The sequence below is a fragment of the Pseudophryne corroboree genome, chromosome 6 (assembly GCF_028390025.1).
Source record: "Pseudophryne corroboree isolate aPseCor3 chromosome 6, aPseCor3.hap2, whole genome shotgun sequence".
Classification (NCBI taxonomy): domain Eukaryota; kingdom Metazoa; phylum Chordata; class Amphibia; order Anura; family Myobatrachidae; genus Pseudophryne; species Pseudophryne corroboree.
In genome coordinates, this window is record NC_086449.1 from 549907933 (window position 1) to 549935332 (window position 27400).

The following is a 27400-nucleotide window of genomic DNA, read 5'->3' on the forward strand; positions in this document are numbered from 1 at the left end:
GGTATAATCCCCATGGTCCTTTCGGAGTCCCCAGCATCCACTAGGACGTTAGAGAAAATAAGAATTTACTTACCGATAATTCTATTTCTCATAGTCCGTAGTGGATGCTGGGCGCCCATCCCAAGTGCGGATTGTCTGCATTACTTGTACATAGTTATTGTTACAAAAATCGGGTTATTGTTGTTGTGAGCCATCTTTTCAGAGGCTCCTTCTGTTATCATGCTGTTAACTGGGTTCAGATCACAAGTTGTACGGTGTGATTGGTGTGGCTGGTATGAGTCTTACCCGGGATTCAAAATCCTTCCTTATTGTGTACGCTCGTCCGGGCACAGTATCCTAACTGAGGCTTGGAGGATGGTCATAGGGGGAGGAGCCAGTGCACACCAGCTAGTCCTAAAGCTTTTACTTTGTGCCCAGTCTCCTGCGGAGCCGCTATTCCCCATGGTCCTTTCGGAGTCCCCAGCATCCACTACGGACTATGAGAAATAGAATTATCGGTAAGTAAATTCTTATTATCCACTATACACTATGGTTACATCACTTATTTATAATGAATTATTTTAATTCAGACAATATCCATTGCCCTAATATTATACTAAGTGCAGACAATTACCTATAAGGCAACAGTCGCCCCCTTGTGGCCATGAGAAATTATTTTGATTGGCCACACATTAAACTAGCGTAATTGCTTCCAAATATATTTCAAAATATTCCTTCAAACATAACTTTCGTTGTAACCATAATATATACCATAAGTGTAATAATAATAACCATTATGATTTTAAAAATCTCTAAAAATTCTTAGCTTACCTAACCTTATTCTACTTTTACTTTTAACTAAAGCAGACCAAGACTGAGGTTTTATTCAGTATTCATGAGGAAAACTAATTTCTACAGACATTTGGAATACCATAGCCCAATTTTAGACCTTTTTTCTGTATCTGGATCAGTACGTTTGGACATTTTTGCTGTTCTTGTCTGTAGCAATTTACTGGGATAAGACTATCTTCTGCGTGGTTTGCTTGCAATTGGAGACGCCTTGCGTTTGCATTATGGAGGCAGTTGAAGTAGAATTCTTCATAGCAGCTGCTCCTTTGCTTGCCATTTCGCTGTTTGAGGCAGAGGGCTTTGTACGTCGAGTGCTGTATATTTTGCGTACTGTAATCTTGAGTTTGCAACTCAGTACTTGTGACAACCCTCAGTAATGGTCTTTATACAGTCCTTAGCACTTCTGTTTCCTTTGCGTTTATCCAATACCGCAGTTGTGACCAGTGTCCATATTGCTTTGCACAAAACAGGTTGTGATTTTGAATAGAACAGGCATATACAGTATGAACCAGTCTTTTTTTTCTTTTCTTTCTTTCTTTCTTTGCTTGTTAATAGTAGGTCTTAATTGTCTTCGGGCAATAGTACCACAAATGGCTGCGAGTAGTACACCTACTCTGTTTACTGTATTTCCTCACTGAATTAATTACCATGCAGTCTTAAGTCTCCTTATTCTACCTTGTACCTATTTATACATCTCAATCTTAAATAAACTTATACCAGTTTAACCCATATAAAGGCGTTTTCTATCCTACCTATATTTTGACTAATAATTATTTTAAAAGATTTTGATGTGTATATAGTAACATCCTATCAATACAATAAATTAATACAATTTTGCTTCAAACAGATATTAAATATCATTTAGGAATGGCTTTAAATATATCTAATTCCATCCAGTATTATTTTATATGCAGCCATGTGCATATACAGTGACCCTGTTATGCTACAATTAATTCTCTTGTTACAGTCTTTATTAAGAGAATTATTCATCCCACTTAATAATCTCGGCCCAATTTGTTTAAAACGCGGTATACCATCCTGCATTAGATATTTAATTACTTTTGAAGCTTTTACGAAGGAAGCATTAGATAAATAATTAGTATATATATCACTACTGTGTATATCTTATTCTGTACGATTTGATCTGCCTGTAAATAATTAATCATATAAAAAGAGCGGTAATATTCAAGCTTGAACTCTCTTTAAGGAATCTTAACTTCATAAGGACTGCATATATTTATCAGCCAATTAGTTTGTAGGCCTGACATAATATATTTGCAGATATATATGATAAACGCATATTAATTAAAATATATCCATATATTAAATACCATATATGATATATTAAATATTAATACTCATAAATAGGATTCCATAAATCAGGCAACACTGGAGTAGATCAGGGTTCCCGCCTGATGTCCACTAAATGGCCAGAATGGGGTTACAGATTTTGAACCACCTTGTGCCATTTAAACTTATCAGGTTTCTTTGTCACGGTGGTGGAATCCTCATCATCAGAGATTTGTAGGATTTGTTTAATAGCAACCACTAGGAGCAGGGACATCAATCTGCAAGAAAGAAACCTCATCAGTAACACCCGATTCAGAGTCTGACAGGACCGTATGCTCCTCCTCCTCTTAAGATGAAAAATCAGAGAGGTATGTGGATTGTGAGGAGGAAGCAGCCTGCTTAGACGACCCAGAGACAAGGGAGTGACCTGGGGTAGATTTTTGTCTAACCAAGGACTGATTTCATTGCTGCAGCTGATTAGATAAATTTTCCGCCCGAGGCGGATTAACCATAGGGAAAAAATGGTGACGATAGTGGCACAGGCGGTCCCACAGAGGGCATAAGGTGTTCTACCAGAGTACCCAGTAGGTTAGTGAACGCAACCCAGGGTGGCTCCTGATTAGGCACAGGAGCTGCGGACTGTCTAAGGAGGTGTATGACACATAGTACACAGACCATCTTACAAAACTTTCCCCTCTGGTAAATCCTTGGTGCATGCTCTGCATACTGCAGGAGCGTCCACTGATTTACTGCCCTTTCTGTTAGACATTATGAAATGAATGCCACAACAGAGCGACTTAGGGGGTAATTCAGACCTGATCGCTCGCTACCATTCTTTGCAGCGCTGTGATCAGGTCAGAAATCGCGTGCGTATGCAACGCAATGCGCAGGCGCGTCGCACGTGTACATAGCGGATCGTTGCTGTGCAATGGGTTTTATGAAGAATCCATTCGCACAGCCGATAGCAAGGAGATTGACAGGAAGAAGGCGATTGTGGGTGTCAACTGACCTTTTTCAGGGAGTGGTTGGAAAAAACGCAGGAGTGTCCAAGCGTTTGCAGGGCGAGTGTCTGACGTCAATTCCGGGACCGGACATGCTGCAGTGATCGCAGCGGCTAAGTCCTGGGCAACTCAGAAACTGCACAAAGTTTTTTTGTACTGCTCGGCTGCACGTGCGATCACACACTTGCACAGCTAAAATACACTCCCCGGTGGGCGGCAACTATGCGAACGCAGGACTGCAAAAAACAGCTAGCGAGCGATCAGGTCTGAATTACCCCCTTAGTACGATAAAGCCAGACAAAGTACAATACCTGTGAATAAATCCGGTATTACGTGACTGTAACACAGTAGAATACATCTATGCAATAAATACTGCGTATTACTATATTAGCGGACCCAGAGGCACCTAGCCCTCAGGGTACAGAATATGATGACAGTTATATCTGGGAAACACTGAAAGTAAAACCACACAGCAGATGCAGACACACAGTCAGAGGCAATGCAAAAATTATTATCACAGTAAAGCTGCACTGGACTAGTATGTATGTATGTATGTATGTATGTATGTATATATATATATATATATATATATATACACACACACATACACACTGTATATATATATATATATATATATATATATATATATATATATAAAACAGCGCGGTCAGTGAATGGAGGATGTATCAGAATACTTGGACGATATATTCTGTAAACAGAACACTCTTTCTCAACTAACGCTGTCTGTAGAAAGACATGTAGGATAATTAAGTGTTTGTAAAGTCTCACCTCTGTATACAGGCGGCTTTACAAGGGAGACCTTGCCCTGCAGTCCCGGAGACAAGCCGCGGCTATGCTCAGTAGCTTGCACCCTGCGTCTGTCAAGGAGTGAGGGAGAGTGTGAGTAAGCTCCATGGTGGGAAATCTGTGAGGAGATGGCTACAGGTCAAGCGCAGCCTCCCGTATGTTGGACTTCTTATTAAATGGGATGTTAGTACACCCGACTTGTGCTCTATTGCCCTGGTTGTCTAGTGGGGTCCCTGCTCGGTGACAGTGTCCATGCCACCGCCGCGACCCGTCTCCCCAAGTCGCAGACAGAACGCAATTTAACAGCCTGTCCCCTCTTACCTCCTCCCGGTAGCAGCCACGCGAACCAGGAAAACAGTCTGCGACTCTGTGCCTAAGCCGGGACGTCTCCGCCGCAAGTACCCGGGAACTGAGCCACAGAATTATGCGACACTGCTTGGGAGATGATGGAGCCGCAGCGCTAAAATGTCACCCTGACATACAGCACTGACAGCCAAGCCAGTAATAGGAAATTCTTCTAGAAGCTTTTTCAGGGCTGCACAGTGCAGCCCCCCTGTTAAGTGACCTGCTGCGGCAGGCACCAACTCAAAACTGAGCTCTCAGTGCCTGGAGGCGGTGTTATAGAGGAGGCCCCAATGCATCCTGGGACAGCCCAAAGCTTTAGCCTGCTGGTGCCTCTGGATCAAGATCCACTCTACAACCCCGATGTTTCCCTGTGGAAACCATTGTACCCTGCTGCAGGAAAGGAGACTACTATGTGGTGTAATGTGAACAACAGACACTATAGTGCGGTTAGTGTAGTATTCTGTGACCACGTCCCTTTATTTTCTATCCATTTTGAATGTGTGTGTTGGGGGAGGGAGGGAGTGGAATCAATGTGCTTTCTAGGACAGGGCACTAAGAAATCTAGTTAGTGCTCTGCTTTTCCTGATATCCTGGGCACAGACAATGGATGCAGGGGGCAAAGTTTATATCTCTTGAATTTACTGTTGTTACTGTTTTTAAATGACCTGTTCAAATGGTATGGTTTGCAACTGTTTTCAAGCACCAATTTTTTACATAACCTTTTATGCGCTCTGTGCATAATACATAACTAAGGGAGCAATTCAGACCTGATTGCTGGGTTGCTAATTTTGCTGTCTTGCGTTCAGATAGTAGCCGCCTCCAGGAAGAGTGTATATTCATCGTGCAAGTGTGCGATCCTATGTGTACGCCGAGCTTCTAAATCCACTCTGTGCAGCCTCTGCGCAGCCCAGGACTTACACCTACAGTGCGATGAGAACAGGCTGATTGGGGTCGGAGCTGACGTCAGACACCCTCCCTGAACCCGCTTGGGCATGCCTGCGTTTTTCTGGACACTCCCAGTAAACGTCAGTTACCACCCACAAACGGCTTCCTCTTGTCAAACACTTTGCGAACGCATCTGCGTACGGATTTTTCGCACCATCTCTCCGCTGACGAGCGATGCCCGTTGTTGCTGTCCGACGCGTGTGTACATTGCGGTGCATATGCATGCGCAGTTATCACCTGATCGCCCGCTTAGTGAAAACGCAGCAGCGATCAGTTCTGAATCACCCCCTAAATTACTTGAAATGTGTTATTTTTCTTTTTGTCTATATTTTCTAAAATTAAAATAAATTAAAGTTACACAAATGCTGAAACATTTACATCAGTAGCTAATTTATAAGACTTTTGCAAAAATTCCAACATTTGGTAAACTTGTTAATATATTTTTAAAAAAATGAAAAGAATTCACAGCATATCTATTTAAATTAAAAGCGCAAAAACAAAAGAAGAAATGTAATCCTCCTACGCTATGAAATCAATTAAAGCTTATTCTCTGCATGGGAAATGACAGCTGTTTACACTTGTGCATAAAGATAAAAGCAACATAACCTCTAGATCAGTGATGATGTTGTGAAGCTGTGTGTCAGCGGTGACATAGGAAGTGAGAGGTGAATAAACATGAGATTCCTTCAACGTTTTGCCCTTGATGTTCTCCATTTTCTTTTGTTCTTTTTCTTGTTCGCTGAGAACTTTCGAAACACCTTCTGACGTGGAGGTCAGTTCAACAGCACCAACCGGCAAAATATCCAAAAAGGAGCAAATGCTGTCAGAAGACTCAACTGTGTCTGTATTTTGTGTTGGATGAGTAGCCTGGTTGCTTTCCATACTATTTGTCAACTTAGAGGAGTCTGAGAACAAGCTAATGTCGTCATCAACATGTGAATCTGTAATGGATCTTTTAAACCTTAAATCACTCATTCTCTGTTTTGAAATGTCTCCATCAGCATTAACATCCTGACAAGCGTTCTCTGGCAATAACATTTCTTTCTTATGGTCAGATTTCATTGCCTTTGAAGTGGTTCTGGCATCAGTTTTATAGACTTGCCAATATTTTTTCAATTTCCGGTTTCTCTTGTTGGCTCCATCTGTATTGCTGCGAGAAGAGTCAATACCATAAACGTTTAGGTCATATCGCATGGATAAATAAGAGCTTAAATAACCCTTTCCAGCGCCCAAGTCTATGACCTAGGAAGAATGGAAACAATACATTGTAATTGAATAAAAACAGCGCATGTCTGTAAATAATATGTCTATTAATTATCCATCTTGAAATCTTACAAATTATTAGCTCACATGAAAAATTATTATACTGCATATTTCAAGGAAAGAAACTAATTAACGTGTGTTGTAAAATTAAAACATTAAACATTAAATGCAAAAAAGAAAAAGATTTCAAGTTCTGTGGATAATACAGGTTGAGTATCCCATATCCAAATATTCCTAAATACGAGTAAGATAATGAAACCTTTGTTTTCTGATGGCTCAATGTACACAAACTGTTTAATACACAGAGTTATTAAAAATATTGTATTAAATGACCTGTAGGCTGTGTGTATAAGGTGTATATGAAACAAATGAATTGTGTGAATGTATACAAACTTTGTTAATGCACAAAGTTATTAAAAATATTGGCTAAAATTACCTTCAGGCTGTGTGTATAAGGTGTATATGAAACATAAATGCATTCTGTGCTTAGACTTGGGTCCCATCGCCATGATATCTCATTATGGTATGCAAATATTCCAAAATACGGAAAAATCCGATATCCAAAATACTTCTGGTCCCATGCATTTTGGATAAGGGATACTCAACCTGTATGGATTTACATAAAGGTAGCTGTTGTGTGATTCTGAGCACATAGAATATGCCTAAACATTAACACACAAATAGATGCCACATTTACCACTTTTAGGACCACATGTTTCCGCACATACAGTATGACTACATAATAACTGCCAATCTCCCGCCCATCCTGGCACCTACACCATCAGGGGAGTCCCCTCTTAAATCTAGAAAACTAAACTTATAAAAAAAGTTTCATAACAGTTAACCTGGGTTTGTTGTATCTGTAAGATTGAATATATGTAGTATCCAGAATAATAACATTTTTTGAACAATGGTGCAATGCATGGCTACTATGTTCTAAACAGGAAATTACAAATGAATATAATCAGAACAAATCATTGCGTGATGTTCCATGCACAGCGACTAGTGACAGGTTACATTGGTATGAGGTCTTTTGGTCTTTTTACAGTGAACACATTCCACATCTCTTTGGTAGACTTTGGTTCCAACTGCTGGTGCTTCACTACAGATAACATTAAATTCCAGATATTAAGTAGAGATTTAATTCCCAGACTCCCCTTCCCACCTGGCTTCAATAAACTTAGGGTGCCCTAATTTTATGGAACGCCTTGATGAGATACCAACAATTTATAGTTTAGACTTAGTCAACAATCTAAAGCCAAGGAATGGGTAACCTCTGCACAGAGACCGGTAGGGATGATGTGTTATGGTAAGCAGCCTCCTGCTGGAGGTATGTCAGATCGCTTGCTAACATGGTCAAAGAGTGGTGTAAGTGAGCGCTAAGCCCTGTCTCGGTATGTGGTGCGAAAATAAAATATGTGAATCCTCACAGGTTAATACAATGATTATATTAATGCAGGCATCAACTACATTTCTACATAAATAAGATAACTAGTCACACAATAATCAGTTGTGGGTCAAATGAGCAGGGCCTTCCTACCTCTATGTCTGTCTGTTATTAACCAGTTCTGTTCTTTCACTGTTGTTTCCAATTGTAAAGCGCAACGGAATATGCTGCGCTATAAAAGAAACTATACATAAATAAATAAAAAGTAAAACAAAAATAAACTTGTACAGCATCCTAATGGTGTGTACACACGGTGAGATATTTTCTTATGATTTTGACTATATAGTCAAAATCGTAAGAAAAGTTAGTGCAGATCGCATGGTGAAAGTCACCTTGCGATGCCGATGCACGGTCGGCATCGCAAGCCTAGATAGACTGTGCAGGCAAGTCAATTTTGACTTTCTCGTAGAAAAGATAGTCAAAATTGACACTTAGCCAAAATCGCACATAGTCAGTATCGCAAGCACACTCATTATGCGCTTGCGATGCTGACCTAGCCCCGTCACATAGTGAGAATCGGGGGTTAGCCAGAATCTCACCGTGTGTATGCACCTTAAGTGCCAGCTGATTATAATCAGGCAGCGACACCAAGTATAATATAATGATTTTAACTGTCTAAGACTTTACTAATCAATACATCAGGCCTGGCCAACCTGTGGCTCTCCAGCTGTTGTAAAACTACAAGTCCCATCATGCTTTGCCACAGTTTTGCTATTAGGGAATGCTAAAACTGTGGCAGGGCATGCTGGGATGTGTAGTTTCACAACATCTGGAGAGCCACAGGTTGGCCAGGCCTGCAATACATCATACTTACCTACTCAAAACGTCCGGAAGACTCCAGAATCTCTGGTGGCTATCCCTTATGTCCATAAGCGTAGGTGAGAATCCCAGACGAGCCTCCGACGTTGCCCACTTCTAGAGTGAACCGGGCAGTCAAGACTGCTTGATAACACTATTCGCACTGGATCACGTCATCATGCCACACCCCACACTTTACTATGGCAGGAATCATGAGTTTGTATAGCAGGGGAGGGGCCATGATGCCACAATTGTAGGGCAACGTCACCTACACCACTCACCCCGCTGCTTCACGCCAGACAGACAACACACCTAGCTACCCCCAGAGGGGATAGCCAAGATGTCAGTAACAATGCAATAAAGAACATAATAGACTTCGTTCACAGACAAAATAGGTTTCAGAGATTATGCTGCATTTCTCTATCCATTATTAACACTAACTCCACACAGCTTGGTTTTTATTTTTAACAGATTCACTGGGTTTGGCTTCATTTTTCCTGTAAGTTCTCTGCTTAAAAATGTTCTGTAGTCTATCTCCAGTTTCCTTACACTTTCTTTTATTATTCAAAAAGATCTGAATAAACTTTTCTCTGTTCATTACTCTTATCCTTTGCAATGTGTCTGTTTATATAACTGTCACTCCACCCATCCCCACCTTCATTCTCCTTCTTACATTGCCAGGTGTCCGCTGTGCATTACATCACTGACACTCTCAACTAATGATGTCACTGGCGTGGCTTACTTCAGGAACCCTGTTGTCCAGTTACATAGTAGTTGGGCAGTCTATGAAATTGCAGTAGCAGCACCTTTTATTGGAAGGGAGGGGGGTATTTATTTTTAAAAGGCCTTTTCACTGGCCCATGAACAGTAAATGTATGAAGCAAAGCCTAAATGAATTGTTTACAGATGTGTCCTCATACATCTAGCCTCAATATGCCACGCAGCGTGAGATGGCTGGTGCAAGTGAGCCTCCAGGTCCCGTGCAACTCTGCTAGTGTTGGGCACTTCGTCGCAGAGCAATGAGACTAGGATGTGCCAGGAGACTGTGCGAATTAAATTGATATGGGACATTTATATCTGTGTGTGATTTATGGTGTGTACACACGGTGAGATCCTTGCTATGCCCAATATTCACTTTGCGATTTCCCCTGAACACCCCGGAGCCCAGAACCACAGATTTTGACTAACTTTTCTTGAGATATGGACTGTGTGTGCTTACAATTTTGGCTTATGTGAGATGTAATTGACATGTGAGATGAACTAGATAGTACACCGATCTAGCAAGGATTGACTTGCCTACAGTGTCTATCTTTTCTTGCGATACCGACCTGGCGGGACCGCGCATCGGGATCGAATCGGGATCGCAAGTGGCTTAACACCTTGCGATTTGCACTAACTTTCCTTGCAATTTTTACTATATAGTCAAAATCTAAAGAAAAAAATCTCACCATGTGTACACACCATTAGTCTGTATTCTGCGCACAATGGAACTTGTATCGATAAAAAGTTGCGACTGAAAGAGACGCCTGGTGCTAACAGTGTCTCATGGGACCTGGTGCTCCGAGAGGGGCTGTTTGGCGCAACTGAAGCAATGATGTATGATGACACATCTATTGCCCTGACCTTATAGACCAAACAGAAGCTTTCACTATCTTTGCTCACAATATTAGTGTGCATCATTAGTTTTTTAGTCCGATCAATAGAGCTAACTAACACTGATCCACGCATTATGTCCTTGGCAATTATAAACCCCAGAGAGCTATCACGTAATCTTCAAAAGGGACAATTAACAACTTCTATGTCTGACATAACAATCGTTGCGAAAGACTACAGAAAATGAAACTTGTCTAAGAGAAAGTTTGCATGTTATTTCAAACACAACTTTCCTTGTTACTTAATTTTGAACATTCATCCTAAGCAAACATAATGTGTTAATATAATAGGGTGCAAGAATACGGAGGTGCGGGAGTTTGTGCAAGAATGCTCATATTTTTAAAGCGGAAATCATTTACAAGGCAAAACCAGGATGGGTTTGTCGTGTAAATAATTGCCACTTTCAAAATACAAGCATTCTTGAACAAACATCCGCACCTCTGGCTTCTCGCACATTATCACATTTACCCCAGTAAGTTTACAACTACATGGATGTCATGATTATCAATTATGGATGCGTTTGTTACGCAGGCAGTCTCATTGAGAATATTAAAAAAAACAAAAAACATTTTCACAGCTTGTATTCAGTAGAAAGACTTGCACAGATACCCATCACTTGTTGCTAGGTATAAGTCCATAGTTCCCCAGGAAAAAGTCATAGATTCTTGCAAATACTATTTTATATATAATACACCAAATGATAGTGCTAATTAATTTACTGGCTCATCACAGGTGCATGTAAAAGGGAGAAATGAATGTAAACTAAAAAAAAAAAAAAAAAAAAAATCCCCCAGCACACTGTAAATAAGCCATCAATAGAGCCATACATCCTAAATAAAAGTAGAAATACAGAGAGACTTAATTTTTACAGCTTTGGGATCAGTAGGTGGAGGGTATCAGAATCAGAATCAGCTTTATTGGCCAGGTATACTTACGTATACTAGGAATTTGTCTTCGGTTTGCTATACAACAGCCAAGTAGGTAACAGGTAAGCAGGTGTGTGTGTGTGTGTGTGTGTGTGTGGGGGGGGGGGGGGGGGGCGGCAAGTAAAGTTACACAGATAGGTATACCGTAGGGACACAAGTGAGTTACATGTACGTCTAGTCAGTCAATGTTCAGGAGTTCAGCAGGCGGACAGCTTGGGGAAAGAAACTTTTGAGGCTTCTGGTGGATCTGGCGGGGACAGCCCTGTAACGCCTGCCTGAAGGAAGCAAGTTAAACATGCTGTGGCCGGGGTGTAGCTGGTCTTTTACTATCTTCATTGCCCGCTTTTTAGCTCTGGACAAGTACAGGTCCTGGACTGAGGGAAGGTCGGCCCCGATGATCTTCTCTGCGGTTCTGACCACCTTTTGGAGCCTGCACTGGCGGAGCTGTACCATACGAGTATCGAGGAGCACAGTACCGACTCCACAATCGCGGAGTAGAAGAGGAGCAGGAGCTTCTGTGGGATGTTGAACTTCCTTAGTTGCCTGAGGAAGAACAACCTCTGCTGCGCTTTCCCAACAGTGGCGTCAGTGTTGGACCCCCATTTAAGGTCCCTGGAGATTGTGGTCCCTAGAAACTTGAAGGAGTCCACTAGCGATACCACACTGTCAGCAATCGTTAGCGGAGGTGCACTAGATGATTTCTTCCTGAAGTCCACTATCATCTCGACAGTTTTGAGGGGGTTGAGGTCAAGGTTGTTGTGGATGCACCACTGGGCCAGCCGGTCTACTTCCCGTCTATAGGCCGATTCGTCCCCATCCTTGATGAGGCCGATGACGGTGGTGTCATCGGCAAATTTGATGATCCTTACTGATTGCGCCTCTGAGGTACAGTCATTTGTGTACAGGGAGAAGAGCAGGGGTGAGAGGACACAGCCCTGAGGGGCCCCTGTACTGATGGACCGCGCTTGAGAGGTGAATTCCCCCGCTTTCACCACCTGTGTCCTATCTGTCAGGAAGTCTATTATCCAGGAACAGGTAGCTTCTGGGACCCCTAGGCGAAGTAATTTGGGGTGGAGGATGCTGGGGACGATTGTATTGAAGGCAGAGCTGAAATCGACAAACAGGACCCTCGCGTAGGTACCGGGAATGTCTAGGTGCTGTAGAATGTAGTGCAGGCCCAGGTTGACTGCATCCTCGACACACCGATTCGAGCGATAGGCGAACTGCTGGGGGTCCAGTTGGGGGCCAGTCACAGTTTTCAGGTGATTCAAAACCAGACGCTCGAACGTTTTCATGACCACAGACGTCAGTGCTATCGGCCTGTAGTCGTTCAGGTTCGTGATAGTGGGTTTCTTGGGGACCGGGACTATAGTAGACCTTTTGAGGCAGGAAGGGACTTTCTGTAGCTCCAGCGATTTATTGAAGATCTTGGTGAATATGGGGGCGAGCTGACCCGCACATGCTCTTAGGGCAGATGGTGACACTCCGTCTGGACCCGGAGCTTACCTGGTTTTGGTCCTTTTGAACAATGCCTCCACCTCTTCTTGGGTGACTTGCAGTGCCTGGGGTTGGCCGTCGGTGTTCGGGGCATCGTAGAGGTGATTGTTTGGGTTGCAGGGGACTTCTTTTGCGAACCTGCAAAAAAAGTGGTTCAGTTCATCTGCAAGGTCTTGGTGCATGGCGGTGGACTTTGATGTTTTCCTATAGTTGGTTATGGATTGCATTCCTTTCCATACAGATACGGGGTCATTGGTGGAGAGATCGTTTGTCAGCTTGTCCGAGAACCGCTTTTTTGCTAGCCTAATTCCTTTAGTCAGAGAGTTCCTAGTACGGTTGTATAGTGCTCTGTCACCGCTGCTATAGGCCTCCTCTTTGGCTCGACGAAGTTGCCTGAGCTGGGCATTGAACCAGGGCTTGTTGTTGTTGTAAATGCGGTAAGTCTTGGTAGGTACACACATGTCCTCACAGTAGCTGATGTAGGATGTGACAGTGTCTGTCAAGTCATTCAGGTCGGTTGCCGAGGCTTCAAAGACCCCCCATTCCGTGCAGTCAAAGCAGGCCTGGAGCTTCATCTTGGCCTCATTGGTCCATTTCTTGACAGTCTTAACGACAGGCTTAACTGCTCTCAGCTTCTGTGTATAGGTAGGGAGTAGGTGGACGAGGCAGTGGTCAGATAGGCCGAGTGCAGCACGCGGGATAGACCGGAAGGCAGACTTGAGGGTAGTGTAGCAGTGATCAAGGGTGCGCCCTTCTCTAGTGGGACACGTGACTTGTTGTTTGTACTTAGGTAGCTCCTTGCTCAGGTTAGTTCTGTTGAAGTCACCCAGTACTATAAGCAGAGAGTCTGGGTGTTTTTGTTCTATGTCAGATATACATATGGCCAGGTGGTGCAGGGCTTCGTTCGCGCAGGCGAGGGGGGGGATGTACACTCCCACAAGGACAATTGAGGCAAATTCCCAGGGGGAATAGAAGGGGTTGCAGTTGATACTCAGCATCTCCAGGTGAGGGCTGCATGATTTGCCTATGATCGTGACATTGGTGCACCATCCGTCGTTGATGTAGAAGCAGATGCCACCACCCTTCGTTTTTCCTGAGAGAACCTTGGAGCGATCGGCCCTGAAGAGACTGAAGCCCGGCAGAGACATCGGGTTGTCCGCAGTATGGTCGTCCAGCCACGTCTCCGTAAAGCAGAGGATAGATGACCCTGTAATGCCTGACCCTGCGCTGCCCAGAAGGAGGGACAATTCGTCGAACTTGTTTGCCAGTGAGCGCACATTCGAAAGCAGGATCGCGGGTAGTGCAGACCGGCGCCCTCGCCGCCGCCACCTCACTAGGGCGCCTGCGCGACAGCCTCTCCTCTGAGTCCAGGTCCTTCTACTAGGGCCGACATGAGGGCCTCCGTCATTCTCTTTCCGGGGCCGGTGATCCATCCGCCAGTCGCCACCTGGGCTGCAGGGGGGCGCGGCTGTTCGGTCATCCACTTCGGGGTCCACAACGTCTGCATCCTTGCCACACAGGGCAGCAAGGGCAGCGAGGGCTGCAAGGGCCGCTGATCTGCCCGCCGACGGGCCCGAACGTGTGGTAAGCACCTCGGGAGCGCTCCAACTAAGGAGGGCTTCCCTGCTGTATTTGGTCACCGGTGGGGTAGACAAGGGCAAGGGAAAACAAGGGGAAACAGGTATTTTGGCTGAGCTGCGTAGCTCCGAGGCAGCCATCTGCGGCGCCATCTTGGATTGTAATCGCTATAATCGTTGTTGCTGTAACCTATTGCTGCTCCTTAATACAATGGGTATATTTGAAACAAGTGATACTGTAAATAAAAATAACTGCTTTTTCTGTTGCTGATTTAGTCAAAAGCAGGCTTGTGGAGAGGTGTTAGAATCCAATTCCTGTTGTGTAGGTGTGAAAGATCTCAGTGTGAGAGGCCTTTGAAGTAAATTTCTTGTGGGGGGTAGTGATAACATGTGTCCTTTGGAATGGCTCTTGCAAATTGAAGTGAGCAGTGACCCTTCAGTGATTCAGAGCCTGAATATGCTGTATATTAGTTGATTAATGCAAGAAGTCAGTTATTTTTTGCTCAGAGAACAGAGGTGAATGATGTCTAAGTGAGGGGCTGGATGGAGCCAAATATAGGTTGTAGTTCACAGTACCTTGTCTGGGATGTCCAATGCAGAGCACAGTAGATTCCAAACTGAAGGACTTCTAAGTGGAGAGTTGCAGAGGTTTCAATCTAGTGTGTATCTCAGCGCAGGAATGCAATCCGTTGGTTTTGATCAGATGTCCGCGTAGAGTAGAACAAGTTAAAGGTAAGTCCTTGGATATTTACGATGATTTATGGGTCAGTTGTGGTGAATTTCAGCTGTTTTATGGAGATGATCAGGAGCATGCAAAAGGTGATGCAGCCATCTTGGTGTTACATAGCATAGCCGGTTACAAGGCGCCGGTATGCTGATCCTTGTACAGGTTGAGTCTCCCTTATCCAAAATGCTTGGGACCAGAGGTATTATGGATATGGGATTTTTACGTATTTTGGAATAACTGCATACCATAATCAGATATCATGGTGATGGGAACTAAATCTAAGCACAGAATGCATTTATGTTACATATACACCTTATACACACAGCCTGAAGGTCATTTTAACCAGTATTTTTTATAACTTTGTGCATTAAACAAAGTGTGTCTACATTCACACAATTCATTTATGTTTCATATACACCTTATACACACAGCCTGAAGGTCATTTAGTACAATATTTTTAATAACACTGTGTATTAAACAAAGTTTGTATACATTGAGCCATCAAAAAACAAAGGTTTCACTATCTCACTCTCACTCAAAAAAGTCTGTATTTCGGAATATTCCGTATTTCGGAATATTTGGATATGGGATACTCAACCTGTAATGCCATATTGGAGGTTTTTAGGGTACCTCCAGGCAAGTTAGCTTTGAATTTAGAAATACATACAACCCAAAAGGGGTGGTCTTCAGTATGCCGAATGTCGGGATCCCGGCGCACATTATACCGGCGCCGGAATCCCGACACCCGGCATACCGACAGCTATTCTCCCTCGTGGGGGTCCACGACCCCCCCGGAGGGAGAACAAAATAATGTGGCGCGCATAGCGCGCCACCGTGCCCGCAGTGTGGCGAGCGTAGCGACCCCGCAAGGGGCTCCATAGCGCTCGCCACGCTGTCGGTATGCCAGCGGTCGGGCTCCCGGCGCCGGTATGCTGGTCGCCGGGAGCCCGAGCGCCGGCATACTGTACTACACCCCCCAAAAGTGGTGCTGATATCATGTAGTGTAGGACCACCAGAGCAGAGACGCCTTGCCATGGCTGGTGGCTTACCATATGTTACCATATGTGCAAATGTACGTATGTAACAGATCTCTGCAATAGTATTATTATGTAGGATGTACGTCTCTTGCTGGCCCACAGTGTGCTGGGGGGTGTTTGATTATGGTTTTTTCTTGACTATTTCACATATATTACAACCCTGCCACAATCACTCTATAGTGGTTTCCATTGCAGGCCTGTGTCTAACACTGAAAGCATCCAAGAAATAATTTAAACACTTCAGCCACACATAGCTTTCTTACACAATCCAATAGAACGACACCAAAAATAAAATTCCACTCCCCATAAGAGTTCAAAGATTTTCTAGTGTAATGTAGAGAACCGAAAAAAAATCATTACTGCTTTAGAACTTTAAACCACAAGACACAAAAGGCGCCCATAGGACATGTGAACTGGTGTAAAACACGTGTCATTATTTTAATGCTCCATATTTTTTAATTAAATCTATTTTTGCACTGCTTTATGGACTAATTTGGCAACAAATTCTTTACAGTCTCTCTTTAAATTTACAAGTTCTAGTTAGTTTAGCTTGAAAAAGTAGCAGAAACAAATACAGATTTCTTTTTACAATGCAAGACACAGTTTTGTGCAGCTTGAAAGCTTTTATTCCCCTTCCATATAAATAGTTTATATGCTGGGGGAAAATAATTTGAGCATTTCATAGGGAAATCAATAGAAATAAATAAAATGCACCTGTGTGCTATATATTAAATGCACGATAAAGTAAAAAGCTTTGTAGAAAAATCACCAAAACAGAACTAACAGTATCTCTAGTGTTTCGAAGGCGTATACAAGCAACAGATAATGTTATTCAAAAATTGTGTTGCATATAAAAAACAAAAAGGCAAGAGATTATTTTGCCAATAAGCTGAGAAACATCTGAATCTATTTATATTTCATGTGGTTTTAAATTTATTATGGGAACCCTCACCAATTTTGAAACAGTGACCATTCGATTAAGTCAGGATTCAGCAGAATTATGATGGCTCTACTGCAAGGGATGTGAATTACAATATTCGTTTTTTCCCTGGATTTCAGCTATGTGTATGCTCCTGAGACGCTTCTTAATTTCCTATAATGCCTAGAAGCTTGTGACATCACTAATTCAGGTGCTTACTTCTAAATGTATTTTATGGCCTGGTGAAATATATATATTATAATATATATGCAACTATGCAAGCTCTTAACTATATATATAAAAAAAAAACATTACAGGGGGTACAAAAAGGTGTAGTATGTATATAAAGAAACAATTTATTTAAAGTCTCTAAAAACATACATCATATTGATATGTAAGCTCACAAGTGCCACCCCCGCTATATGCGGCTGATTCTGACACGTCTATTGGCAGCTACTTGTGAGCGATTTTATGCAAATGCCATATAAAGCCCTTCACTGAGTATGAATGTATATGGACTGAGATGCCCATTTTCAGCATTCAAAGACATTGAAATACTGATTGGTGTGCCTTTAGACACACCAGCTACTCCACAAATTAAGCTTGCACCAGTCCTTTGTCGCGTGCAGTTTCTCGGTCCAAGTATGGTCTCCTATGTGGGCAACTGAGTGTCTGTATATGCAACCACTTTCTTGGGAGCAATAGAGGGAGGTGGAAGGAATAGGGTAAAATACAGGTAGAGACAAGAGCAATAACGAGATTTATGGTAAGAACTTACCTTTGATAAATCTCTTTCTGCGAGGTACACTGGGCTCCACAAGTATGGACAATGGGGTGTAGAGTAGGATCTTGATCCGAGGCACCAACAGACTCAAAGCTTTGACTGTTCCCAAAATGCACAGCACGGCCTCCTAGATCACCCAGCCTCCCAGCACAGGAGCTCAGTTTTAGTTAACCAGCCCAATGCAGTAGCAGGAAAAGAGACGACAACGGTTAGTAGCCACATACACCACACTCTCACGACAAGAGAAGTGTCAGCGGCTAATGCCATATCAACCCAAAGAAGCTCAGTGCGTCAGGGTGGGCGCCTTGTGGAGCAACTTGTGGAGTAAGTTCTTACCATAAATCTCATTTTCTGCTGTGGGGTACACTGGGCTCCACAAGTCTGGACAATGGGGATGTCCTAAAGCAGTTCCTTATGGGAGGGGACGCACTGTAGCGGGCACAAGAACCCGGCGTCCAAAAGGTAGCATCCTGGGAAGCGGCAGTATCGAAGGCATAGAACCTTATGAACGTGTTCCCGGAGGACCACGTAGCCGCCTTGAACAACTGATCAAGGGTCGCACCACGGTGGGCCGCCCAAGAAGGTCCAACAGACCGAGTAGAATGGGCGGTAATGTGAGCAGGAGCTGACAGACCAGCCTTCACATAAGCATGTGCAATCACCATTCTAATCCATCTGGCCAGGGTCTGCTTGTGAGCAAGCCAGCCACGTTTGTAAAATCCAAACAAAACAAAGAGAGAATCAGACTTTTTAAATAGAAGCAGTTCTCTTCACATAGATATGGAGAGCCCATACCACATCCAAAGACCGCTCTTTGGGAGACAAATCAGGAGAGACAAAGGCTGGAACCACAATCTCCTGATTAAGGTGGAACGAAGAAACCACCTTAGGTAAATATCCGGGACGATTCCTAAGAACCGCCCGGTCACGGTGAAAAATCAGATATGGGGAACTACAAGACAAGGCACCCAGATCTGACACTCTTCTAGCAGAGGCAATAGCCAGCAAGAACACCACCTTAAGGGAAAGCCACTTAAGGTCAGCTGAACCAAGAGGTTCAAATGGAGGCTCCTGCAACGCCTCCAAAACCACCAACAAGTCCCAAGGAGCCACAGGCGGGACATAGGGAGGTTGGATACGCAACACACCCTGAGTGAAAGTATGATCATCAGGTAAAGTCGCAATTTTTCTCTGAAACCACACCGACAAGGCAGAAATATGAACCTTGAGGAAGGCCAGACGCATGCCTAAATCTAGGCCCTGCTGCAGAAAAGCCAAAAGTTTGGCTGTACTAAACTTGGAAGCATCATAATTGTTAGATGCGCACCAAACAAAGTATGAATGCCAGACCCTATGGTAAATCCGAGCAGAAGCCGGTTTCCAGGCCCGCAACATAGTTTGAATGACCTCTTCAGAAAAACCCTTAGCCCTCAAGACGGAAGCTTCAAGAGTCACGCCGTCAAAGATAGCCAGGCTAGGTCCTGGTAGACACAAGGGCCCTGAACGAGGAGGTCTGGGCGTTGTGGAAATAGAAGTGGACGCTCTGACGATAGGCCTTGCAGGTCTGAGAACCAGTGCCGTCTGGGTCACGCCGGAGCTATGAGAAGCAGAATTCCTTTTTATTGCTTGAACTTCCGAATTACCCTGGGCAGGAATGACACCGGAGGGAACACTTACAGCAGCCGAAACCTCCACGGCACCGCCAGCGCATCCACGAATGCTGCTTGAGGATCCCTTGTCTTTGCTCCGAAGACCGGAACCTTGTGATTGTGTCGAGACGCCATCAGATCCACATCTGGAAGACCCCACCTTTCCACGAGGAGTTGAAACACTTCTGGATGGAGGCCCCACTCGCCGGTATGCACGTCCTGACGACTGCGAAAGTCCGCTTCCCAATTCAGGACTCCCGGAATGAATATTGCTGATATTGCAGGTAGATGGTGTTCTGCCCAACGTAGAATCCGTGAGGCTTCCTTCATTGCCAAACGGCTTAGAGTGCCGCCTTGATGATTTATGTAAGCCACTGTGGTGGCGTTGTCCAACTGTACTTGAACAGGACGGTTCTGAATTAAATGCTGGGCCAGGTTCAACGCATTGAAGACCGCCCGCAACTCCAGAATGTTTATCGAGAGGAGAGATTCCTCCTTGGTCCACCGACCCCGTAAGGAGTGCTGCTCCAGCACCGCGCCCCAACCTCTTAAACTAGCATCTGTAATCAACAGGACACAGTTGGATAACCAGAAGGGATGGCCCCTGCACAATTGTTGGTCCTGGAGCCACCAGAGCAGCGACAGACGGACCTCTGGAGTCAATGAGATCATGTGAGACCTGATCCGGTGAGGCAGGCCGTCCCACTTGGCTAGAATCAGCTTCTGGAGGGGGCGAGAATGGAATTGAGCATACTCCACCATGTCGAATGCTGACACCATGAGGCCCAGCACCTGCATAGCCGAATGTATCGACACTTGCGGATGAGAAAGGAAGCAACGAATCCTGTCCTGAAGCTTCAGGACTTTCCCCTGAAACAAGAACAACCTCTGGTTGTGAGTGTCTAACAGCGCTCCCAGGAGCACCATGCTCTGAGCAGGGACCAGGGAGGATTTCTTACAGTTGATGAGCCACCCGTGGGATTTTAGAAACCGGACCATAATATCCAGATGACACAGGAGAAGATCTGGGGAATTTGCCAGGATTAACAAGTCGTCCAGATACGGCAGTATCCTGACCCCTCGACGGCGGAGTACCACCGTCATCACCGCCATAACTTTGGTGAAGACTCGCGGAGCCGTTGTTAAACCAAAAAGGTAACGCCCGAAACTGGTAATGGATGTTGCCTATAGCAAACCTCAGGTATTGTTGATGTGACCTGCTATAGGAATATGCAGGTAAGCATCCTGTATGTCCAAGGAGACCATGTAGTCCCCAGGTTCCAAGGCCAGAACTATAGAGCGAAGGGTTTCCATACGGAACTTGGAAATCTTCACAAACCTGTTCAATGCCTTGAGGTTGAGAATGGGCCGGGAGGACCCATTCGGATTTGGGACTAGAAACAGCGGAGAATAGTACCCCCGGCCCCTCTGAGCAAGAGGCACCTGTACTACGACTCCTGTATCCAGGAGGGTCTGTACCACCGAGTGTAGAGTTTTTGCCTTTGTCCGGTCCAAAGGGACGTCTGTCTGGCAAAATCAATGAGGGGGTCGGTTTTTGAAGGCTATGGAGTAACCTCGAGTGACGACTTCCCGTACCCAGGCATCTGAAGCGGTCTTCAACCATTCCTGGGTATACCCTAGAAGCTGGCCTCCCACCCTGGGATCCCCCAGGGGGAGGCCCGCCCCGTCATGCAGCAGACTTATCGTTTTGGCAGTTGGCTGATGGGCAGCCCAGGCTCTTTTGGGCTTCGGCTTACCAGGTTTGGAAGTGCGGGCCTGCTTATGGTACGCCTGACCTTTTGCTTTACCTGAAGGACGAAAGGGTCGAAAGGACGTCCCTTTAGCCTTCGACACAGAAGGAGCGGTATTAGGTAGACAGGCAGTTTTGGCAGCAGCCAAGTCAGCCACTATCTTATTTAAGTCCTCCCCAAACAGAATATCTCCCTTGAAAGGGAGTACCTCCAGGGTTTTTCTAGAGTCCAGATCCACAGACCAGGATCTCAGCCACAATATCAGAAGCCGCCTCTTTAATATATTGAGAAGCTGTGACAATATATGACAAGCATTGTCTAGCATGGTCAGAGGAGATTTCAGCTTCTAATGCCAAGGCCCATGCTTCAATAGCCTCAGCAGCCCATGAAGCTGCAATAGTAGGCCTTTGCGCAGCACCCGTGAGGGTGTAAATCGCTTTTAGACAACCCTCCACGCGTTTATCCGTAGGCTCTTTCAGAGACGTGACGGTAGTGACAGGTAGAGCTGAGGAAACCACCATCCTAGCCACATGTGAGTCTACTGGAGGAGGCGTTTCCCAATTCTTAAGACAGCTCTGGCGCGAGGGGATAGCGAGCCAGCATCCTCTTTTGAGGCACAAACTTCGTACCCGGGTTTTCCCAGGGTTCCCGACGTATATCCACTAGGTGATCAGAGTGAGGTAAAACCTGTTTAACCACCTTCTGACGCTTGAACCCATCTGGTTTTTTAGGAAGCACGGATGGCTCGGGATCATCCGTAATCTGCAGAATTAAGTTAATAGCCTCCAAAAGGTCAGCAACATCCACATGTGAACTACCCTCCCCATCAGACGTATCCGAGTCAGAACATGTGGGGTCAGTGTAAGTGCCGTCCTCATCAGACGAAGTGTCAGTGACAGCAGTGGATTGTGAGGAGACGAACGCTCGCTTAGAGGACCTCTTGGACTTAGGCGAGCGTTGGTCAGACTTTTTAGTAGTCAAGGACTGGTTCAACTTCTTTAATTGAGCAGATAAATCGTCCGCCCACGGCGGGTTAGCTGCAGGGCCCACATACGGTTGTACCGGCATTGGGGGTCCCATAGGGGGTGTTAGCTTATGAACTAGCGTGTTAGCTTATGAACTAGCATAGGCAGAAGCGTGGAAAAAGCGGCCCACGGTGGGTCAGTATGTGCCTCCATTGCCACAGTCCCACTGGGGGGCAAGGAGCCCCCAGAACCAGAGCCCACAGCTGCTATATTCTCCTCATATGTGCCTGTGGCTTCAGCAACACCAGCAGTGTGTTCAGCCCCAGAACCGTTACCCTCAGAAGCAGACATGATATAACTTGCAGTATCAGGTAACACAGTACAATTATCAGCAGCACAATATCCCAACCCAAACCCCTGCGCAGTGTAGTCAGCACTAGCAGAGATAAAGGAGAGATATGGTGACCAAAACACAGAGAAAAATACGTAATACAGTATATCTTTGTGAAAATCCTATATTAGATAACACCTGACGCACCAAGCCCCCTCAGGTTATAGAATATAGGTATAGCAAGTTGAGTGAAAGACACGAGATGGACAACACTCAGCTATCAAATGCACACACAGAAGGTCACAGTTTGTAATATGCAGAGGTTATTACAGACAATAATACTGCACTGGACTAGCTTACACAGCTATATAACAATAGATATAACAGTACACAGTAAGAACTGGATGTATATCACAGGGTAATTGTACTATAAAACTCTGACTAAATGCACTCTTTCTTAACTATCACTGTCTAAAAAGGCAGGTAGAATACTTAAGTGTCATGTAAAGGCACAGCGCTGACAACCAGGCGGCTTTACGTAGGAGGATTTGCCCAAGCAGTCCCAGGAACAATGAACTGAGGGATAATGGTGCCGCACACACTGACTGGGAGTGAGGAAAAGACAGATATGCAGCTCCAGGGCAGGAACATTTGCGGGAAATGGCGCCCTGGGGCTGGGGGAGGGGCTTCAGGTCTAAGCCTTATCCCCCTTGCTGGCAAAACCACCGGGTACTGTGGGCGATATAAGAAGTGGTTTAGAGAGAAAACCTGACCTGCACCCATGCCCTGGTGATCTAGTGAGATCGCCTGTAATGCCACAGTGTCCACCACCAGCACGCGCGGCCCGCCTCCCACTGACCGCGCCGGATCGCGATAAAGACCGGATCCCGCGAGCGGGACCCACTTACCACCTCCCGAAGTGCGGCCACGCGATCCTGGAGAGCCCCAGCCGTGTGTGTCTAACATGAAGAAAACCGGAGCCTTCGCTGTAGGTACCCGGCAACCAGGGCTCGGGAGTGTACAGCGCCGCTGGGGAGAGCTGGAGCTGCAGCAGTGAATGTCACAAAACATTTACCACCGCTGCTGCCCTTGAAGTCTTCACTTTTTACCTCATAAAAAGCTTTTCTCAGGGCTGCTTGGAGCAGCCCCTCTGTTAAGTGCCTGCTTACTGCAGCACCAACTGACAAACTGAGCTCCTGTGCTGGGATATGGCAGAAATAGGGTGAAGGAAAAAAAGAGAAAATAAGAGGGTGGAGGAAGGGGGGGGGGTTGGATGAATAGGGCGCACCCGGCCCTCCCCCACCCGCGGTACCCCACCACTCCCCCATCCGCAGCACCCCCGGATCCCCTCCCCCATCCACGTCACCCCCAGCCCCTCCCCCACTCACAAAATTATGATTGGAGGTAATTCTCCATATAATAAAAATATTGCACGCCCCAAAGGACTGCAAGGGTTAAGGGGACGTAGCCCCATGCGACGGTGTGAAGAGTGCCCTTAGGGCGCGATGAGTCACCTAGTACTGTAGTAATAGTAGTACAAACAAATAATAATGACAATAAAAGGAGATTTATGGTAGACTTACCATAGTTAAATCTCTTTCTGCGAGGTACACTGGATTCCACAGGGAATAACATCAGGGTGTAGAGTTGGATCTTGATCCGAGGCACCAACAGGCTAAAGCTTTCACTGTTCCCAGGATGCACTGCACCGTCTCCTCTATAGCCCCGCCTCCAGGCACTGGAGCTCAGTTTCGTTAACCAGTCCAATGCAGTAGCAGGTAATATAGAGACGGTAGATCAGGGGTGGCCAACCAGTCAGAGACAAAGAGTCAAAAAATCATGTTAGGTATGTCAAATAGCATACATCGAGGCGAAGGCGTGCATATAAAAAATGGGGTGTGGCCTTGTGCCTGCTAGGCCTTGCCCCTGGTATAAAATACATTTAAAAAACAAGATCCCTATAAAATAAATCTTTAAAGACGATCCAACATAAAATACATTGAAAAAGCCACTTCTACATAAAAGAATTTAAAAAAGACAGGTCTACATTAAATATACTGAAGAAGCCAGATTCACATAATACCCTTCAGCCAGCATTCTCCTGTCACTTCAGCCAGCACCCTGCTGTGTCACTGCAGCCAGCTGCCCCATGTGTCACTCCTGCTAGCACCCTCCTATGTCACTCCAGCCAGCCCATGTGTCACTCCAACCAGCTCCCCCTTCTGTCACTACAGCCCACCCTCATGTGTCACTACAGCCCCCCCCCCCCCCCCCCCCCCACCCCCCACCCCCCACCAAACCAACTCGTGCCAGTGCAGCAGCCACTTGTGCGTCTTCTGTATGTCTCACCTTTAGTATTTGGCACTCTCAGTTCTTAGTCTCTTTAGTGCTGCTGCATGTCTGCCTAGAGTGCAGCGGTTTCCAGATTTGTTGTGGTCGAGTGACTTAGCGTGTCAGGAGCCACCTTTGAATAAGAAAAGAGCCACAGGTTGGCCACAGCTGCGGTAGATATTAGCCACATAGAACCACATTCTCACGACAGGAAAAGGTACCAGCGGCTAATGTCATACAAACCCAAAGAAGCTAAGTGTGTCAGGGTGGGCGCCCTGTGGAATCCAGTGTACCTCGCAGAAAGAGATTTAAGTATGGTAAGTTTACAATAAATCTCATTTTCTGCAGCGGGGTACACTGGTATTCCACAGGGCATAACATCGGGGATGTCCTAGAGCAGTTCCTCATGGGAGGGGACGCACTATAGTGGGTATACAAGAACCCAGCGTCCAAATGAAGCATCCTGGAAGGCGGAAGTATCAAAGACATAGAACCTGATGAACGTGTTCACCGAGGACCACGTAGCCACCTTGCACAAATGTTCCGGGGACGTGCCACTGCGGGCCGCCCAAGAAGGTCCAACAGAATGGGCCTTAATAGCAGCAGCAGCAGCTGGGAGCCCAGCCTGCGTATAAGCTTGTGCAATCACCATTCTAATCCATCTGGCCAAAGTTTGCTTATTCGCAGGCCAGCCACGTTTGTGAAAACCAAAAAGGACAAAAAGAGAATCTGACCTCCGGATGGAGGCAGTCCTCTCCACATACATTTGTGTTCAAAAGTTTACATACCCTAGCAGAATTTGTGATTTTCTGGCCATTTGTCAGAGAATATGAATGATAACTCACAAACTTTTCTTTCACTCATGGTTAGTGGTTGGGTGAAGCCATTTATTGTCAAACAACTGTGTTTACTCTTTTTAAATCATAATGACAACAGAAACTACCCAAATGACCTTGATCAAAAGTTTACATACCCTGGAGATTTTGGCCTGATAACATGCACACAAGTTGACACAAATGCGTTTGAATGGCTACTAAAGATACATACCCCAGTTCTTAATACCGTGTATTGCCCCCTTTAACATCAATGACAGCTTGAAGTCTTTTGTGGTAGTTGTGGATGAGGCTCTTTATTTACTCAGATGGTAAAGCTGCCCATTCTTCTTGGCAAAAAGCCTCCAGTTCCTGTAAATTCTTGGGCTGTCTTGCATGAACTGCACATTTGAGATCTCCCCAGAGTGGCTCAATGATATTGAGGTCAGGAGACTGAGATGGCCACTCCAGAACCTTCACTTTATTCTGCTGTAGCCAATGACAGGTCGACTTAGCCTTGTGTTTTGGATCACTGTCATGTTGGAACGTCCAAGTACGTCCTATGCGCAGCTTCCGGGTAGATGAGTGCAAATTTTCCTCCAGTATTTTCTGATAACATGCTGCATTCATCTTGCCATCAATTTTGACCAAGTTTCCAGTGCCTTTGTAGCTCACACATCCCGAAAACATCAGCGATCCACCTCCGTGTTTCACAGCAAGGAATGGTGTACCTTTCATCATAGGCCTTGTTGACTCCTCTCCAAATGTAACGTTTATGGTTGTGGCCAAAAGTTCAATTTTGGTCTCATCACTCCAAATGACTTTGTTCCAGAAGTTTTGAGGCTTGTCTCTATGCTGTTTGGAGTATTGTAAGCTGGATGCTTTGTGGCATTTGCGTAGTAATGGCTTTCTTCTGGCGACTCGACCATGCAGCACATTTTTCTTCAAATACCTCCTTAGTGTGCATCTTGAAACAACCACACCACTTTTTTTTCAGAGAGTCCTGTATTTCAGCTGAAGTTATTTGTGGATTTTTCTTTGCATCCTGAACAATTTTCCTGGCAGTTGTGGCTGATTTTTTTGTTGGTCTACCTGACCGTGATTTGGTTTGCACAGAATCCCTCATTTTCCACTTCTTAATTAGAGTTTGAACACTGCTGATTGGCATTCTCATTTGCTTGGGTATCTTTTTATAGCCCTTTCCTGTTTAATACAGTTCAATTACCTTTTCCCGCAGAGCCTTTGACAGTTCTTTTGCTTTCCCCATGACTCAGAATCCAGACATGTCAGTGCAGCACTGGATGAAAGATGCAAGGGTCTTTCAGGAGTCCAGAAACTCACTGACCTTTTATACACACTCACTGATTACAAGCAAACAGATCACTGGTGAGGATGGTTACCTTTAGTAGCCATTCAAACCCATTTGTGTCAACTTGTGTGCATGTTATCAGGCCAAAATCTCCAGGGTATGTAAACTTTTGATCAGGGTCATTTGGGTAGTTGCTGTTGTCATTATGATTTAAAAAGAGTAAACACAGTTGTTTAACAATAAATGCCTTCACCCAACCACTAACCATGAGTGAAAGAAAAGTTTGTGAGTTATCATACATATTCTCTGCCAAATGGCCAGAAAATCACAAATTCTGCTAGGGTATGTAAACTTATGAGCACAACTGTATATACGGAGAGCACGTATCACATCCAAAGGCTGCTCTTT

The 27400-nt window shown here is 45.0% G+C and overlaps 1 protein-coding gene across 8 annotated transcripts in view; it reads right to left on the reverse strand.

The window, feature by feature from the left end:
• Nucleotides 1–27400, reverse strand: part of METTL25 (methyltransferase like 25) — a 467640-nt gene that overhangs the window by 204228 nt on the left and 236012 nt on the right. For all 8 annotated transcript variants that reach the window (XM_063927684.1, XM_063927686.1, XM_063927682.1 and 5 more), the window contains one exon: nucleotides 5823–6458. In XM_063927684.1, coding sequence (XP_063783754.1) covers nucleotides 5823–6458 — 636 coding nt within the window. The remainder of the gene's footprint in view (nucleotides 1–5822; nucleotides 6459–27400) is intronic.